Source organism: Athene noctua, chromosome 5 (assembly GCF_965140245.1).
Source record: "Athene noctua chromosome 5, bAthNoc1.hap1.1, whole genome shotgun sequence".
NCBI lineage: Eukaryota > Metazoa > Chordata > Aves > Strigiformes > Strigidae > Athene > Athene noctua.
The window spans coordinates 3540911-3554421 of NC_134041.1; the positions used below are offsets into that span (position 1 = coordinate 3540911).

At 42.2% G+C, this 13511-nt stretch overlaps 1 protein-coding gene across 10 annotated transcripts in view; it reads left to right on the forward strand.

Moving 5' to 3' along the window:
- Window positions 1-13511, forward strand: part of DOCK7 (dedicator of cytokinesis 7) — a 106510-nt gene that overhangs the window by 69686 nt on the left and 23313 nt on the right. For 4 of the 10 annotated variants that reach the window (XM_074906061.1, XM_074906060.1, XM_074906063.1 and 1 more), the window contains exons 23-34: window positions 500-592; window positions 1795-1884; window positions 2930-3025; window positions 3129-3269; window positions 3419-3532; window positions 4549-4719; window positions 5460-5599; window positions 9161-9330; window positions 10153-10307; window positions 11200-11382; window positions 11855-11990; window positions 13151-13247. In XM_074906061.1, coding sequence (XP_074762162.1) covers window positions 500-592; window positions 1795-1884; window positions 2930-3025; window positions 3129-3269; window positions 3419-3532; window positions 4549-4719; window positions 5460-5599; window positions 9161-9330; window positions 10153-10307; window positions 11200-11382; window positions 11855-11990; window positions 13151-13247 — 1586 coding nt within the window. The remainder of the gene's footprint in view (window positions 1-499; window positions 593-1794; window positions 1885-2929; window positions 3026-3128; window positions 3270-3418; window positions 3533-4548; window positions 4720-5459; window positions 5600-9160; window positions 9331-10152; window positions 10308-11199; window positions 11383-11854; window positions 11991-13150; window positions 13248-13511) is intronic. The other 6 variants (XM_074906065.1, XM_074906069.1, XM_074906066.1 and 3 more) reach the window with 3 other exon arrangements.

The window sequence follows — 13511 nt, forward strand, 5'->3', positions numbered from 1 at the left end:
TTCAAAGTTTCTCAGCATTTCCATAAGAGTTAAAGAGTTGATAATCTGTGGGCTAACAAGCAGTCTACCCAGAAGTGCTGGAAACCTCAGAGAGCATCCTTTGTGGTTTTCACATCTGTGCACCAATTTTCCTCTGTCACACTGTAAATCTGGGCTGGCTCCATCTGCTGAAGTGAATGGGTTTAAACTGATCAGAGTTAAGAGTGGGATTTTTCAGGAGGAGGATAGTTTTGGAATGTCAAGCGTTACAGATAGGACAGGTTGGACCAGAGCTGTCGACAGTATTAACGTGTTGTGTTTCTGTGATGAGATATAAAATAATTCTCTGGACTAAAATGTCTCGAGAGAGACACCTCAGGCTGCTTTAACAGTGCTAACTGATGATGTCTCTGCAGTGTATCCCGTTTGATTGCTTTTAAGGACTAAACTTTGACTACTGTATGGCATGCAACATGTAATATTTCTTTCCTTTCCCAACTGCTTTCTATTACATGCTCAGGGTTTAGACCGCTCCAATTCCTGGGTAAACACTGGTGGTCCAAAAGCAGCCCCATGGGGATCCAACCCCAGCCCAAGTGCAGAGTCAACACAGGTGGTGTCTTCGGTAGAGGTTTTTCTGGCTTTGTTTTCCCTGATGTTTCCTTGTAGAATATCTTCCTTTCAGTGTATACTCTGATTTTGGTGGTTTGGTTTTTTTTTTAATTATTATTATTTATTTATTCCTTGAAAACTTTGAGTTTTATTTTATAAATTAGCATCTTCTCCCCCACCCCCTCACCACACTGCATGAAAAAACCTCAAAATGCGTGAACGTGTCCCCTTCTTTCATGTCAGTGGTTGCTGGTCTGTGAAATGTAAATGCTGTGACTGCTTTCCATTTCTTTTCTCTCTCCCTTTTTCTTTCTCTAACACTAGTTTCAGCTTCAGGTGGAGCACATTTCTAAGTGGGAACATTAATCACAGCTTCATAGTTTTGTCCATGTTTGCCATTTCTTTTGATGTTGTGAACCATTTTGCCATTTTCATCAAGCATTTAGTATTCATCGTCAAGTAATCCTTCATGACTGAGTGGAATATTGTTAAACCAAATTGATTACCACATGTAAAATTCTCTCTTAAAACATGTAAATTTGAGTGCTGGAGACAGTGACTTGCTAGGGCCAATTGTATCTGTTCTGTGTTGCAAAGTATGAAAACTTTATAGCAGCTTCAGAGTTATTTAGCCCCTATTGCCTGCTGCTTTCCACTGCATGGTTGCCTTGAACATACCTCTCAACTGTACCTCCTTTCAAGCTGATCAGTCTTTGGAAATACTTAGTCTGAGTTCATTTGTGCTCATGGCAAATTATTTCCATCAGAAATAGAACTTCAGTAATTTTCTCATCCCCTGTGCCCGTAGTGGCATCGCTGTGGGGTACGTCCCCACCTGCTTGGTCTCTGGTAGATTGAGAGGTATGGATTGAGATTACACATATTACCTCCTCGACATATGCATGTTGATAAAATATAATGATGAAAAAGTTTCATGCTTTGCAGCATTAAGTGTCTTTGTGCATAAGAACATGCAGTTATTTAAGTAGCCTGTATGTCTTACAACAATAAAAAGTACTGTCATTTTGTTTAAACCAAATCTGTAAATGAATAAGAGTTTGAGAATGCATAAAAAGGTGTAAAGACAGTAAAAGCCTACAGTTGGAACAGTATTTTTGTAAACGTACATTGTCCTTGAGCTGCAAAACCCATCCACAGCAAACTTTAATGTCCTGTCATCATTCATTCATCTCCACTCCGTAGGCTACGGATCGAAGTTGTAATCGTATGTCTTCGCACACTGAGACGTCAAGTTTCTTACAAACATTAACAGGACGATTACCAACTAAAAAGGTAGATTTCAGTGAAGACAATTGATATTGTGGGGCAGGGAGGTCAAGCCATTCTGAAAACATGATGCAATCTATTCTTTTATTTATAGCCTGATTTTTTTCTGAGGTCATTAGGAACTGCTGTTGCTTAGCACCTCTGAATATCCAGGCTGTAGTGAATATGAAGTATTCTGACATAGAGTCGAATTGGGAAGAATAAAATGATCAGGAGTAGCTTCTCTGATTTAATGTCCATAGTGTTTGGAGCCAGTTTATTACTGGTTTTTGAAAAATACGAATAGCGCTGTCTAGACATGTAAATGATACGTTCTTGTGTGCAAAATTATAATGGGTTAGATGGCTAGCATTGCAGATGTGTGCTGGACTCAGTTCTGTAGGTGTTAATCCAAAGCGACTCCAGAAAGTGAATGGGAGTTACTCTGACCGTGCACTCCTTCAGAGGAGACGAGAGCCTACTGAACGATGTCAGAAAGACAAAATGCCTGACTGTGTGTGTAATGAAAATGTGATCACTGACAGCGTCCAGTCTGTGGGTTGGTCATCCCGAGAAAAGAAATCAAAAAGCTGTTTCTTAGCCCCACGTTTCTTTCTTACCATTTTAAGTCCTTTCTCACAGTAAATATACATCTTTGTACAAATCGCTTTATATGTCCACTTTTTACTCCTTTTTCCTGCAAAAATCAGACCAGGCAGAAAGGTAGACTTTTAAACTAAACTAATTTGATTGAGCACCAAGCGTTGTTTGCTTTTTTTTTTTTTTTTTTTTTTTGGGGTGGGTGGAAAATTCTTTTAACACTTGAAATTCAATTTTTTTGAGCAAGATGCTGTGAAACGTTTCTCACATCACATATCATAACATCATCCTTCATTGTTAGTTGGGGATTTCTTTAAGGGATGCCACCACTGCTGTCATGTTCCCAGTTATTTATTTTGCTTAACCTCATTGTTTGCCATACTTTCCATGGACCGCGCTGCCATTTCTCATGCGGACTGCTTTGTGAGCTGATCGTGAGGCTCGGGCTAACTCTGGATTTGAATCTATGTAGCTTTTTCATGAAGAGCTGGCCTTACAGTGGGTTGTGTGCAGCGGGAGTGTGCGGGAGGCAGCCCTACAGCAGGCCTGGTTCTTCTTCGAGCTGATGGTGAGCAAACTGAAAACATCTTGCTTATTGTCTTACAGTTCATAGTTTGAAACACAAACGGCAACAACTGCAAGTGACTTTGTGGTAATTTATATTCCTATAGGTGAAGAGCATGGTGCATCATTTGTATTTTGCTGACAAACTGGATGCACCGAGAAAGAATCGTTTTCCTGAGCGTTTCATGGATGATGTAACTGCTTTGGTCAGCACAATTGCTGGTGATATAGTCTCTCGGTTTCAGAAGGTAATAGCAAACAATTAAACTGAACCTCAGTCAGAGCTCAGGCACCAGACCTCCTGCGTGTCGTTTGCTGATGTCTAGGCCAGAAATTGTTTGAAAACATACAGTGTGCTCTTCATGTTTTTCCCTGTTTTTCTCTTCCTTCTCTCTAGGATACAGAAATGGTTGAAAGGCTCAACACTAGTCTTGCTTTTTTCCTCAATGACCTGTTGTCTATCATGGACAGAGGATTTGTTTTTGCTCTTATTAAGACCTGCTACAAACAGGTGAATACAAATAAATATTATGACATAACTATGAACCACAGCATAGCCTACTACTCTAACTTTCTTTGGATATAAAGTATGGACACAGAATTCTGCCATTCAGGTCTTTTTAGAGCAAGCAGGGCATTCTCAATGGTGATTTAGAGTTTACGCCTCTCTGATTGCACTCTTAAATATGAATTAGGAGTAACTCCCTTGAGTGAGTGGACATGCAGCAGGAAGGAAGAATTATTCCCTCTGCTCACCACATTCAGAGTAATTGAATCAAAAATTAGCAGGAGGTTTTGTGAGGGAGCTCAGACTATCCTGGTTTGTCAGCAGGTCTCTCAAGGACACATTGACCCTGTATGATCATACTGATCACCAAGCTCCCCTTCCATTCTTCTTAGGACGCAGGGTCTCCTCCCCCATAAGGAGGGTTCCTACATTATGCATTGGGAAGCTTATTTGCAATGTTGTGGCAGGCAAATCACCTCAAACCACAAAGTTTTGTCTGACTACAAACATCCGTGCTGACACTGTGTACCAAGATGATGATGATGATGAGGTACCAGGAGCTTAGGCTTAGACTCATTTTTGCTGCAGAGTCTAAAACATTTTATATAAGGGGCAAGAACAGCAACAGTATTTGAGCTTTGTTGCCTGCTGTATGTTAGCCAACCTGCATCTTTGACCTGTTAATGCATGACATGGTGTGGTCCTGCTTCTCACATCTCCCTCCTGAAATCAGTAGGATGTGAGTATCATACATGAAGTACATAGTTCTTCATTTGCTTATATAGATATGGCTGTTGTATACCCCTTATGTTGATGTATATGCCATTGGCTGGGATGTTTGTGAATCCTGCACATCAGAAATTTAATCTGTAGCACAAAGAAGTGACCACTTAATGATATCAAGCTCTTCAGTTCTTGCTTTGGAACTGGTTTTGGGGGACCAGTGGTGGGACAGGGGGCTCATGCTGCATTTATACTCTTTTGGTGCTAACTGCAGTTTTATGGGTTAAACTTGCCAGGTGTCTTCAAAGCTGTATTCCTTAACAAATCCAAGTAACCTGGCATCTTTGAGGCTGGACTTCCTTCGCATCATTTGCAGCCATGAACACTACGTCACCTTGAATTTACCCTGCAGCTTGCTCACACCACCTGCCTCTCCGTCACCATCTGTGTCTTCAGCAACTTCTCAGGTATGCCATGACAAGGATCCTTTGTGGAAATGCAAGCTGAGCTTTGTTCTGAGACTTAAATCATATGAGGCAGTGGCATCACCTGTATTTGCAGCTTCTGCTTGCTAATATTTTTTGGAAGAGTTTATTTAGAAATGAGTCTTTCCTGACATGACTTCTTTTGGTCTTCTATTCTTGAAAAAATGAGGTCATTAAGGACCTAGTCCCCTCCTATACTGGACAAATGCATGAACACAAATGAGCCATTAAAGGAAACTCTTTGTCCAGTGTTGCCCTTGTCTTACAAAACGAGGGTCTTTCTAGCACATTGTCACTTAGTCCTAGCCTGCTCAGAAAAAGTAATTTGAATTAGCAAGTGTGTCATTCAAGTGGATTAATTAGTTGCAAAATTAGGTAAACTAAATCAAATTAAAGCCTTCTTTAGCCTCAATAAGAGCATCCATACGTGAGTTAAAAGCTAAACTAATCCACTTTTAAAGGTTATTTGGCTTAACTTCCCTAGGGCCTGCCCTGTGAGTGGGAAGGCAATAACAACAGACAGAATTAATAGAAGAGCTAGTGAGCTTGGATGTAATGTAAGTAGATGTGCTAGGTCCAAACAAAAAAAAAAAAGGGAAAGGTAGTTTATGTGAGATTGCCTTTAATTCTGAAGTTCTGCTTCTACTGTGTTTCATAAACTTTGACTCTGTGTTCCAAGGGGCCTCATTATGCAACTTCTGAAGCTTGATTTTTTTTCACAGAGTTCTGGGTTCTCCACAAATGTCCAAGACCAGAAGATTGCAAATATGTTTGAATTGTCTGTGCCTTTCCGCCAACAGCATTACTTGGCCGGGCTGGTGTTAACAGAACTGGCTGTCATTTTAGATCCTGATGCAGAAGGGTAAATCTTTACAATTTTTTTTTTTCCAAAGAGTTTTCTGTAATTCCAAGCAAATGGTGGATGCAAAGCAAGTTCTGGCATGGTCAGAACTGATTTAAATTTGTCAGCTGAGAAGATAAAAAACTAGTTCTTTAAGAAACCTCCTCTTTCTCCCTACCTCTCCTATTCATTGCTTCCTTAACCCTGACACAATAAACATGATTTCAGTCACATTTTTCCTGCTGAGAAGAAGGGAAAGAGGTTCCTGCTGGAGCCCCCAGCTGCCACAGGGGCACTGCTGGAGCTCTAAGAGGAAAATAGCTTTTCTCATTTGTAACAAGAAAATAGTTTTTAACATTTATGAAGTTTCTGTTGCTGGTGGTTTTAAATATTACAGTATATTTCACCTGTGGTCCTCCCAGCTCTTTTTAAACATAAATGATGCATTGATGAGACCCCTGTGAGTTACTTAAATAGGCAGAGTCAAGCACGCAGAGTTTGTCAAGTGACTTGCCTGGCTTGTGCAACAAATAATTTTCTAAAGTAGGAAACTGTAGTCCTGACATCCAGTCTGTTACTTGTGCTATTTAGGGCTGTATTCTGCCTTGCCTCTTTAAAATGGATTTTGATGAAAATTATTGATTGCTTCCACAGTCCTAAGTTCTCTTGCAGGCATTTTTCTCAAGGTGGACTCAGAAATATCAGCCGAGTCAACAAATGCTGATGATTCATGGTTAATTCTGCCCCTTTACCATGAGGTCTCAGGAGTTAAACATTCATTCTGTTTCCTATTGGAGAAGAAAGTGATGCCATAAATTAGAATGTTTTCTTGTGTATGTACATAACACACTGCAGTCCCATTTGTTTGGCCCGAAATGGAAAAAGCAGCAAATCTTTATCCGTATACACTGTCTGCAAAAATCCTTTTTGTAGCATAGGCACATCCTGCTCCCTGGTTAGAAATCAGGTCCTGTCTCTGACCATATTTGCCCTTGATCTTCACAAACTTTCTGTTCTCACCTACCTGCCTCTTGAGCTCTCTCACCTGGCACTTAAGCACTTAAGCTTGGACCAGGATGGTAATCTCTGCCCAGGTGCCCAGAGAAGCTATTGGCATTACCTTGCTTGTGTCCACTGGGGAGACAGTTCCTCTCCCAAACCCTGTCTAGACAGAAAAAGCCCCCTGATACTAGTTCAGCTCTGAAGATGCATTTTAATCTAAGCTCCTGAAGTTTGGTGGAGATGTATACCAGTAATGCATTTAAAAAAAAATTGTTTTCCAGAATGACTTGTAGTTTGAAGCTTAATAACTGTTCTCAGGCTTCAACCTCCTGCATTTGCCCTGATAGATCCACTGTATAAAGTAAACCAATCTGTGCAGGCCTGCTCTTCCCTTGCCTGTGAAGACTTTTAACAGTCATATAGTGTCATCAGCAGTTTATTAGTAGAGGGTTTGGACAAGCCTGCCATTAAAATGTTTTGGCCACCATCAGAAGAAGCTCAGAATTGTTCCCAGTTGTGTTAAGCTGCAGCAGGAGTGGAGAGGGATGTTGCTTATTGTGTTAGAGCTTCGCCTTAGGTCTTGATAGGTGATACAGAGCCTTAAATGTGTTCTATCCTTGCTCTTTTTGCTCCGTTAGCAAAATATATTAAATTTTAGCTCACCCATTTTAGAAGAACTCTTTGGATTGAGTTGGACAGAAAAGACTCGGGCAGTACCCTGGTGCCTAAAGGCGGTGAGTTAGATGCCTCTGTGCTGGGTGCTGTGCAGTAGCACGGTATGTTACAATCCTCCTCCAGAGCACAAAGACAGTGCAACGTGCAGATGAAGGAAACCAGCTGAATGTGACAGTTACAGAGAGTGAGTCCAAGCAGCCAGACCCTGAACAGATTGTCCCTACAAACAGTGCTTTGGCTACTAGTTTATATTGCTCGTTTCATAGTGCCCATGTTGCCCATATTGACTGATGTTACAGGAGAGAAGTGAGAAAATCGGAATTTGGTCTTCAGCAGTGGCAAAAGTCAGTTTCCCAAATGTGTGTGATGTTGACACAAGTTCAGGCCAGGGTTGAGATAACAGAGGGATCGGTTGGAGAGCGGCAAGATCAATCCATTGCATTATCAGCCAGAAAGATTAGTGAGCCCTATTTCCTCCTCTTCACTATGGATCGATCCACCATGGTACCTGCTCTATTCTGGAAAAGCAAAAAAGAAATTCATATAGCCCTGGGTTTGAATTATGCTGCTTTGGATGTGTTTTCCCTCTGTGCAGTTCTATGGCCTGCAGGATATTCAAGTTTCCCTTGAACTGTTAGAAACACAACTTAGGTGCCGTTCCTTCAAAATAATGCAAAGACTTTTCTCTAACCTTGATCTGAAGGAACCAGTCACTTAAATGAGCATTTCCTTCCGAGCTGTTAAGGGTCTCACTAATGACACAAACAAGCAATGGTAGGATCTCATTATGGCTTGATTAAAAAACACAGGAAAGACGTGTAGCTACAACTAGCTAATGTCCTCCTAACCTGTACCAGTGTCTTTTTAACAATTTAAAACCCCCAACAATCCAGTCAAAGCCTCTCATCTTTTTTAACCAGAACTCAACTCTACTTTTCAGGTAAAGTGGATACTGCCTGAAATTCAGCACTTGTTTTAATACCTCAGGTCTGAACATTGAAGCTTATGTTTTGCTAATGCATAATGTATGAGCTTCCTTGGCTGCTTCATGCATGGGGTAAAGTTGTCTTCTTGGCCTGGTTTGCCTACAGAAGCAAATAGCTACAGAGATACCTGCTATTTGCTCTGAGAGAGTTTTGCCTCTGTGTGGTGGCTGAGGGAATTGAAAGGAGCAGAGTGAGTTCTTGAGAGATCCAGGGGAGTTTGTGGTTTCAAGGCATGAGCACCGAGTAGGCTCACGCAGGGTGCCCTGCAAAAGAGGATGGTGCTTGGGCCCTGCCATTATTTGCATCTTAATAATGAGGAAGGCCATTGTTTGCTGTTTTTCCTTCTACCCCTCCATTTCTTTGACACTTTTATTCAAAATTATGGATCTGTAGTCTACTCTTTTGGTTGAATAATTGCATGAGGGGTTGGGGAACTGATGCAGAAACTCCCTGATCATTTGATAAAAGCAGTGTTCTGTTTTAGGCGGGCTTTTCTCTCTGTAAATATTGTTAAACAGAAACAAAAAAAAGAACACAACAAATAGTTTCACTGAACCCACTGTCCTCTCAAGTTTCTCTCCCTGTTTTCCATATTCCCTGAGTTCTCCTAACGGTCTTTAGCAGACTCGATACTTCATAGCAGTAGCTGGGGCCTTGTTTTTGTATGGAAAATATGAGAGTGTTCACATTATATTGGGTGTGCACCTCCACGAGGTATTTTTGTACATTTTATATGTCATAGTGAAAAGCCAACCATTTGTAAAATACACGGGAGATCAAAAAATACATGTAACGGCAGTTTACGTGAAGTTAAAAATAAAAACCAAGATCTTTTTCTTTTTTTAAGCCCCTTAGTTACAAAGTATAGTTTGCTTTGAAGATATTAACTAATCTGCATGACCCAACTCTTTTTTAACAGTTTATTTGGATTGCATAAGAAGGTCATCAATATGGTACACAATTTACTGTCCAGTCACGACTCGGATCCGCGGTACGCTGACCCACAGGTAAAGGCCCGGGTGGCAATGCTGTATCTACCTCTGATTGGCGTGATCATGGAAACCGTGCCTCAGCTTTATGACTTTACAGGTATTTTATATTCTGTGCTTTGAATATATGTTCAGCTGCTCACAAGGCTCGAGTGTGTTTGGGTTCTAAAATTCAACTACAAAACCCTCTACTGTTGGATGAGATTGTTTCTCTTTCTGAATTATAACTTTGACATGTTTTCACATCCATTTCCTAAACTGCACTTGCAACATTTGTCTTTGATGACTGTTAACACGCAAAGGCTGCATTTGCCCACTTGTTTGCATGAAGCAAAAAACTAGCAATGCATCTTAGTTTACACCTGTCTGGCTGCTGTGTATGCCTCGCCAGCCTCCCTCTATGTCTCTGACCTGCTTAGAAAGTCACTCCACATACAGTACAATTCTCGTAACAATTCCGAAGGATAAGCAGAATTCCTCCTCTTCCTCTTAGTACATGCTCTGTCAGCAGTTTGTTTCAGGGCTGCTTTGCAAAGTGTCCTGAAGAGCAGCAGAGGTGGGTTAATTCAAATCAGGGCAGGGAGTTCAGTCTGGAATAGTTTGGAATTTGGAGCTGTCTTCTACATCCTTTGAGTTTAATGACACAGTAAAGCTGCAAGTAAGGATTTGGAGTGAAGTATTCAGTGGAACAAAAGGTCTGTTTTCAGAAGGATTCTAGATGCTGAGATTGTGTAGCTTGCACTTGAAAGTTGTTTTCTTTGCTTTGCATGACCTCAAATAATAGTCCTGTTTACTTGCAGGACCCCATGAGTGTGATGATTTTCAGTTTGCATTCCTAGACGGTTCAGTGAAACTGTGGAGGGAGGCTGGGGAGAGAAACTTTGAATTTGGGGATTGACTAGATGCACGTGTTTCTTGGCAGAGAGTCACAATCAGCGAGGGAGGCCGAGCTGCGTTGCCGTCGATGATTATGAAAGCGAGGGTGGAAGCATGATAAGCCAGACAGTTGCCATGGCCATCGCAGGAACATCAGTCCCACAGCTCACCCGGCCCAGCAGTTTTCTACTCAGCTCATCGGTACAAAGCCACCTCTCCCTATTCCTTGACCCTCAATCTGTGTCAACAAGCAAATATTTATGCGTGCAGGTCCTATGGGGCTGATCAGTGAGGGGCAGGGGCTCAGTTTGCAGCTGGGTGTTACACGGGGAGGCAGAGGGTAGAAGACAAGGGGGAACAAATCATGTTTGTGTGTTGTTGGGCCTGTCTCAGAGAGGGTATAAGCATATGCCAAGCAGGGATAAAAATCAACAAACCTCAGACAATAGAAGAATTCTCCTTCCTTATAAAGACTCTTTTTCTGAAATAATCTGATAAAAGCCCTTTGAAGTGGAATGGTCATTACAAGCTCTAATCCCTAAGCAAAAATTCCTACCACATCTAAATCCCACCTAGCTAAGACATAAATCCATTTCCCCTGTTCTCTGCAGAGGGAGGGAATCCTCCTGATGTGGTAACAGGCAGGCCCTTCCAGTCCTCCTTTCTTCTCCCTTTACTCCTGCATCAGGCCCCCATTTTGCCAAGTTTTAGTGCGCTCAGTGAGACACTGATACGTGAGATAAAGAATGGAGACCCTCTGCTTAACTGTTAACCTGGGAGGTTGTTAAAGGCATCTTGAGGGAAGAGGGTATTTGCTGCTGGAACATTAACTCATTCATATAATGAGACTATTTGGGTTCAAGGTGCTGCTTCACTCTTGTTGCTCGACTGTCTGTGGGCTCCACTGAGCTGTTGGCTTGAGAAAGAGAAATGTGTATCTCCTTGTTGTTAGTAAAAAATATCTGTTCACCTTCTGTTCCTATTTGGTAATTATTTAGGCTGGGCTGGTAGCTGGTACAGATCCTTTTAGTGATGATTGAAGTGTTTGGACGTGAAATACAGTGTGGCAAATATTTTGACCTGTCTATTTTAGAGCGGCAGGCAGCACTCCACCTTCTCAACGGAGTCCAGCCGCAGCCTTCTGATCTGTCTCCTGTGGGTGCTCAAGAACGCGGATGAAAGCGTCTTGCAGAAATGGTTCACAGACCTGTCAGTGTTGCAGCTCAATCGCCTGCTGGATTTGCTTTATCTTTGTGTATCCTGCTTTGAGTACAAGGTACTGTTCAATTGTTTAAACCTCCTGAAGTTCCTTCTAGGGCTTGCTGAGGAACTTTACACTCCCATCCTTTACACGACTGCAGAAAGGCATTTCCTGCTTTCTCCTAAGTATTTCCTGTATCCCAAGGCTGAGCATGTCTCTGTGCAATCTCTAGCCTTTTTCCGTGTTTACTTTTCAGCCATGCAAGTGTCTATGACTTGTTTCACTTAAACAGTTTGTGCTGCTTGCCGCTCATCTGGGAACTGCTGCAGGGAAAGGGGATTGCTCTTGGTCATTTTGCTTACTGCCAACAAAAAGAGAGCTTTCTGTAGCAACGCTGGAGTCTGGATAGATTATCTAGCTAGCAACTAAGCTTCTATTCCTTTCTTGCTGTATGTCTTTAGACAGAAAAGTTATTTTGAGTTGTCAATGCCTAGAAAATATCCCAGATTGAAAGGATCTTCCCTCATGGTCTCATTGAAACTTGCAGGGCAAGAAAGTGTTTGAAAGAATGAACAGTCTGACATTCAAGAAATCAAAAGACATGAGAGCCAAACTTGAAGAAGCTATTTTGGGAAGCATAGGGGCAAGGCAGGAAATGGTCCGAAGAAGCAGAGGGCAGCTAGGTAAGTGAAGAGGTCTTCTGTGCCATCCCCTTTTCCCAGAAACTGCTGCTCCCATCCCCAACAATTACTTGCACCTGTCTAGGGTGTGGGATTCTACCCATCGAGATCTTCAAACAGAGGCCCCTAGAAGCAGCTATTTGCAGTTTGCAGCATGCTTCACTGGGTCTGCAAAATCTCTATGCTCAGTCTAAAGTTCCATCTACAGGCAGTTTATTTGTTACTTGATTGCTTCTGTGTACATGTGAGCACGTCTCATTTACGGGGTGTTCTTGCCTGAGCGTCTTCGACTGTAGTACCATTCAGAGCCACCTTCTAGTACGTCCTGTGCAAGGATCAGAGCAGAAAACAAACTGCCTGAGCTTGCTTCGATAGCTCTGAAAATGCCTGGATATTTCTGCTAACTTAATGAGGCTTGAAATAGCCGGTAGTTGGGGTAACAAGCACCTTCTGATGATATTTGCTGTTGATGTTGGTTGGGAGGAAGGATGACCCAGAGGTTAGGACAAGAATCAGAACTGTGGTTTTGTCTCCTACTCTGCCACAGGTGTCCTGGTACTTTTGAGCCAGTCATTGTGAACTAAGTTGAATAAATATTTTAGAGCCATAATTAATTAATCACTTCAGAGAGATGGGGACCTTTGTATTTTTTTCTTAATCTGGCCTGATTGCCTTTATTACTTGAAATTGCCTTGCCCTCCCAGCAATAAGAATAAAGACTGTGGGGTAGGAAAAGGGGTCTCAGCACCACCCTGGGAACATTCCTGTGTGCCAGCTGAGGACAGCAATATCAGACTGCTCAGGGTTGTCACACCCAGGCTCCTTATGTAGTCCGAGGAAGCTGCTTCTCTTACCAGCCCTGATACCTCCCTCCCTGATTTGAGTGTCTCAGCTGCTTCTCTCCATTAGGTCTGTAGCGAGCTGGCGTGTGGCAGTGCACAAAGTGGTCTGTGCTGCTCATTCCTCACTCAAGTGAGGTTGCCTCACTCAGCAGTGACAGAATTAGGGGCCCTGTAAACATCTTGGGTGAGTGCCACAACCTTGGGCTCTAAGAAGTTGTGGTTTGCTGTCAGCTGTCACTTGTGAACAAATCTAGAGTTGCTACCTGTGCAAAAAAAAAATGAGCATTAGATGACTGCTGTTGTTTTGATCTTATCCTGCAGAGAGAAGTCCTTCTGGGAGCGCGTTTGGAAGTCAAGAGAATTTGAGATGGAGAAAGGATATGACTCACTGGCGTCAAAACACAGAAAAGCTTGACAAGTAACTCTGCCTTATCCTTCTACATTAACAATGTGACAGTGCCTGTGAGAACACCGGGTCTTTCTCCCCGTAGAAGGTCAATGGCAGCAGCCTGCTTAGCTCTTGTGTGAGCAGGTTTGGGCCCTCAGTTGGAACAGGGCTGGCAGTGTGCAAATAGCTTTTAGTCCAACACTGCCCTGCCTAACTCTTTGCTTTTCCACTGTCCCTTGCTTTCTTAGATTTTAAAATGAGATTTAAAGCGACTGATACAATCCATTACCTTCT